General features: G+C 42.3%; 1 protein-coding gene across 1 annotated transcript; it reads right to left on the bottom strand.

Moving 5' to 3' along the window:
* Positions 1–658: 658 nt before the first annotated feature.
* LOC131841701 (uncharacterized) lies at positions 659–3910 on the bottom strand. Its single transcript, XM_059190017.1, has one exon. It carries the CDS (start codon positions 3908–3910, stop codon positions 659–661), a length of 3252 nt encoding a protein of 1083 aa, XP_059046000.1.
* Between the last annotated feature and the right edge of the window lie 1747 nt (positions 3911–5657).

Genomic DNA, 5657 nt, shown 5'->3' with positions numbered 1-5657 from the left:
CCGCTGTAGCTCAGACTGTATGGCGTCTATAGGAAACTACCGCGACTGACTTTACAATAATAACGGACTATAACTGCCGTCCGTACTGTGTTCGATTATGACAGCCGTCGGCATATAACAATCCGACTATGACTGTCTGAGTCCCTCTATTTTAACAGTATTATGACTGCATTATAACTATATTACGACTAACTCGATACAAAAATTCCTCGCCTTATATATGGGAGGTATAGACTGTAGTGGGGACTACAGTCCTTACAAAATTCTTACTGGCAATAAACCAAACCTTATTTCTATCAGACAATGCACAACGTTATACAACTTCATAACAATATCTTTGCACATTGCCGAAATTCCCTTACTTCTTTATTCTCACTATAAGGGATGAAAATAAAAGATATTGCGTAGTTTAAAACTAGGACGTGCAACAAGCCGCGTTCGCGTTGGTTGGTGGGAAGCTACTAAGCAATTAGGTGGGGAGGCTTGCATACGGACAGTACGGCGGGTCATTGCACATACCTGTACCTTTAATAAAAATCATACGTAGGTGCGTAATACAGGTATACATACATTTCTAAACAATAGGGCAAAACAAGAACATCTTAAGAGGAACATGACATAAAAATATACAATAAATTATATATAAGTAGTGCGTCGCTTACACTGCCTCCTTAGTGCTAACTTGGTTAGCACTATCCTCCCGTGGGGATAGTACAGCGACGCGTGTAACCGGCCGGCGAATCAAACCCGTACGTGTACGCACATCAACAACACGAACTCGCCCGTCCGCGCCTGCGTGGGTCGCACTCACTATACCATGTCGCCAGCAGTTACGATCTAGATTAGGTTCTATAATAATGACGTAATCACCTACTTGTAAACACCTACATTCTTGTGTCCATTTTTGACGAGGGACCAAGCTTGGTAAATATTCTTTTAGCCAACGGGCCCAGAACATATCCGCCAACCGTTGTGCCACTCGCCAACGTTTTCTTAATTGCAGATCAGTGTCATTGTACTTGCCGAAACATGGACTAGTTGAGGAAGTACCTATCAAAAAATGATTAGGTGTCAACGCTTCCGGATAATTAAGATCAGATGACACGTGTGTGATTGGACGACTATTTACTAGTCCCTCCACTTCCGCTAATAAAGTAGCTAAAGTGTCGGGATGTGGGGCGCGCTCTTTTAAGATTACTCTTAATGCAGTTTTTACTGTACGGATCATCCGTTCCCATGAGCCGCCCATCTCGGGAGCTCCAGGAGGAATGAATTTCCATTCGATTCCGCGTATGGTTCCATCGTCACGCAAGGCATCGCTGTTGAGATCTGCCAAGCTCCGTTTCAATTCGTTGTCAGCCCCTCTCAGATTAGTGCCGTTGTCAGAAACTATGACAGTTGGCATGCCTCGTCGAGCTGCCATGCGTCTAAGGGCCATTATAACAGAGTCAGTCGAGAGATCCACTGTCAGCTCAATATGAATTGCTCTAACAGTGAGGCAAGTAAATAACATGCCATATCGTTTATGTCGCTGACGACCGACAGTGACCTCGAGAGGGCCGAAGAAATCCACGCCTGAATAGCTGAATGGACGCCTATTATGTTGCATCCTTTCAGCTGGAAGGTCAGCCATACGTTGTGGCTGTGGATCCGCGCGTCTGTAACGACAGAATAAACAACGCGAAGCTATTGAGCGCACAGTTGGTCTAAGTTTTAAAATCCAAAACTGCTGCCTCAATTCGTTCACGACAAGTTCATTGGCTCCATGAAGTGCTAGTCGGTGATAGTGCTCAACTAATAAGCGTGTTATTCTGTGCTTACCGTCTAAAATGGTGGGCCTTCGAGTAGTGTGTTCAACACCTACTACTCTGTCGATACGACCTTCAGACCGTAAAATACCCGAGTCGTCAATATAAGGCGTTAATTGTAACAGACGACTTGTAGGTGGTAACGACTTACCTTGTTTTAATAAGGTTAATTCGGAAGAGAAAGAATCCTGTTGACACTTTTTAATGAGAAGCTGTTCTGCCTTCTTCATTAAATGAGTATCAAGTTGTATGTCTTTACGTTGACATCTTCTAATAAATAACAATACTCTTGCGGTGGCACGCACGAGAACGATCCATCTCGAGATATTATCTTCATTTGGTAAAGATAAATCTGAGCTGGTCTCGATGACTGCATGTACCGACCGTATCTCACACATTGCATCTTCTGACTGTTTACTAAATTTGCGGTCTACGGGCCACTCGTCCTCCGGGCGGCGTAAGTACGATGGACCTTGAAACCAAACGTCAGAATATGCAAGTTGAGAGGCGTCCTCTCTGGTGGCTACGTCTGCCACGTTAAGGCCAGACGGTACATGGCGCCACTCGCAGGACTTGGTCAACTCATCCAGTTCACCTAGACGATGTGCAACGTAAGGCTTGTAGTCACGTGGATCACTCCGTAACCACTGCAATACTGTACTGGAATCAGTCCAAAAATACCTTTTCGTAGGCTGAACATGTTTATGATCGTTACATATAGTGGTAGCGAGGCGCGCTCCGAGAAGCGCACCCTGCAGTTCCAGCCTAGGAACAGACACAGGTCGCAGGGGAGTCACCCTGCTTTTACTAGACACAAAACAAATAAGTACATAACCGTCTGAACGAATAAATCGCCAGTACATAACAGCTGCGTACGCCTTTATAGAAGCATCACAAAAAACATGCAATTGTGTCTCTTTAATATAACAATTGTCTAACTCATTCGTACTAATATTAATACATTGCTCGCTTTCATAACAACGGGTCCAGTCGCCTGTATTAGCGTAGCACCGTGGAATGCGTAGCGAGTGCAGCTGCCGTAAATCGCATAACCAATGGATCCACCGTGCATGTTCGTCGGTATGGATGCGGCAATTCCACTCAACTCCACTGCGATGTACATACTGGAAAATAATTTTCCCTTTAATAATAAAAGGAGAAAGAAAGCCATGTAAATCGTATACCGACATAATAATACTCAACATTTTAGCTTTAGTGGGTGGTTCTGTCCCGTCTAAAATGTTTTGCGGTATGCGATCTAAAGATATTTTAAATCCGAACGTGTCGTCGCTCGGATGCCATATCAAACCCAAAGTGCGCTCACTTGTGTTCGTAGCTCCGAGTTTGAACTCGACTGCAGTCGGCGCAAGCGCCTCTAGCGGCACGTTCTGTAAAACGTATTTACTATTGCTCGACCAGCGTGTGATTTCAAACCCAGCCTTACTCTGTATATATGTTATTTCGCGCAATAATTGAATAGCCTTACTTTCACTATCACAAGAGTGTAAACAATCGTCCATGTAGTGATTATTTACAATGACGTCCACAGCTTCAGGATACTGATCCTGATATTTCATTGCATTTTTATTTTTTACATACTGGGCAATAAATGGTGAACTAGTAGCACCAAATACCAAGCTTTGCATTACACAAACCTTCGGTTCCGTTTTTCCATCTGGCTGCCACAGAAAACGTAATACGTGCTGGTCTTCAGGACGAATTTTAATTTGAAGGAACATATCCTTTATGTCTCCTATTATAACAAACTTATGTTCACGAAAACGTAACATGATACCTAATAATGAATTATATAGGTCAGGGCCAGTGAGTAGAAAGTCATTGAGACACATACCCTGTACTTTACCTGCACCATCAAATACTACGCGTAACTTGTCCGGTTTATTTGGATTTTGAACCCCAAAGTGTGACAAGTACCAAATGTGACTAGCTGAGAGTTCAGAATCATTAAGTTCTCGAGCATAGCCGTGCTGGAACAGCTTGTCTATCTCCCTTCTATACTTATATGCGTAGGCGCAGTCCGCCTGAAACCGTTTCAGTAAACTCTGTAATCTCGATCGTGCATACTCATAACTATCAGGCATAATAAAATTATCTTTAACAAACGGTAAACCAACTTCCTATCGATTACCTACATTACGTGCCGTGTCGTCTAATATACGAAGAGCTCTTAAATGTGCCGTATTGTCACGTCTTAAGGTCGAAATTCCTATTGCATCTATATCGAATGACTGCTTAACTAAACTATTTAATTTGCTAATATCGCTCACCTGTGACTCGGTGTGAGTGAGATGGAATGAGTGACCGTTCGAACGTGAGTGAGTGCGACCAAAACAGCCGTGTATGGACCAACCTAATCGAGATCGAGTCGCATAAGGTTCATTTTCATTTCCATGTAACATCTCTAAAGGAGCAAGCAAAAAATAATTATCTTCTCCGATCAGTAAGCGAGGCACTACACATTGTTTACAAACATAATTTTTTACGGGTAACAAGTGTTCACAATTAATATTATTTATGACAGATAAATTTTGTTGAGGCAACTTTAATTTATTTACTTGGCGCAAAGTTATATTATATTGAACATTATCAAATCCAGATATTTTTGTACATATTTTTGGAGCGTCTGACTGAAATATTTCAATACCAAATGCATCAATGAATTTTATTGAGCTACAATCTACACTTTTTATACCTAACTGAGTAACTAACTCTCTGTCGATCATAGAAATGGATGCACCGTCGTCTAATAATGCATAGGTACATACATTACCATTGGGTCCACTGAGATTCACTTTTATCACTTTGAGTAACACATCACTACGCTGTCGACAGACGGGGGTGGACGAGCGCGGCTCGTGCGCCGGCGCCGCGGCCACATGCGCCACGATCGTGTTATCTGCGTCGGCGGCCGATGTTGATGATTGTGCCTCGACAGTCGGCTTCTCACGTGACGTAGTAGGCTTTTTATAATGAAGTAAGGGGTGGTGCGCGAGTCCACAGTTATCAATACCGCACATAGGTGCCGTGCATACGGTTTTATCATGTTTACTAGATAAACAATTATAACATAAGCCTTGCATCTTAGCATATCTCCACCGGTCCTTTCTCATAGCTCGCTTGAATACTCTGCAATCGGTTAGGAAATGAGCGGACTTGTTACAAAAGTTACAGAATATACTATCTGGTTTCGATGTAGTGGTAAAAATAGGTCGACTGTATCGTGATCTGTCATCAATCTTTTTGTGGGGTACGGACTCTGATTTTTTATACTGTGATACTCCCACAACGATCACCATCTCAGCTTCCTGCTTTAAAAATGTAGCCAATAACTGTAACTTAGGTACATCACTTGATAGTCTTTTGTAAGCATATTCTGTCCATTTAGTTATAATAATACTGGGCAACTTGGATATAATTGCAGATAATAATTCTGGACTGCGTAAATAATCTAATTGATTGAGTGCAAGTAACGTTGCAATGCAGTTATTTATTTTAACAGAAAAATGAATTAGGTCATGATGATAAGAAGTAGGTAATGGACTTAACTTTCTCATTTGTGAAGTAAGGTGCTGTATGATGACATCAGGGCGCCCAAACCTCATCTCTAATGACTGGATTACAAATTCTGGTGATGTGTTGCCGATCAATAAGTCAGTGACGGCTTCCTTGGCGTCACCTTTCAGGGCTCGACGTAGTCTCCACAAATTTTCAGAATCACTAAACCGGCATGTATTAGTGGATTCTATATAAGCATTTTTGAAATGCAACCATTCTATAGGGTCACCACTGTATGATGGTAACTCTCGTGGTGTGGACAACCGGGTCAAC

The sequence above is a fragment of the Achroia grisella genome, unplaced genomic scaffold (assembly GCF_030625045.1).
Source record: "Achroia grisella isolate CSIRO2021 unplaced genomic scaffold, CSIRO_AGI_Agris_v1 utg18928, whole genome shotgun sequence".
Taxonomy (NCBI): Eukaryota; Metazoa; Arthropoda; class Insecta; order Lepidoptera; family Pyralidae; genus Achroia; species Achroia grisella.
Note: the sequence above shows the minus strand (reverse complement) of the source record. Positions and strands in the feature narration are given on the sequence as shown.

Excerpts from the sequence above, each read along its gene's own strand:
- LOC131841701 (XM_059190017.1), bottom strand. The coding sequence starts at position 3,910 with ATGCCTGATAGTTATGAGTATGCACGATCGAGATTACAGAGTTTACTG.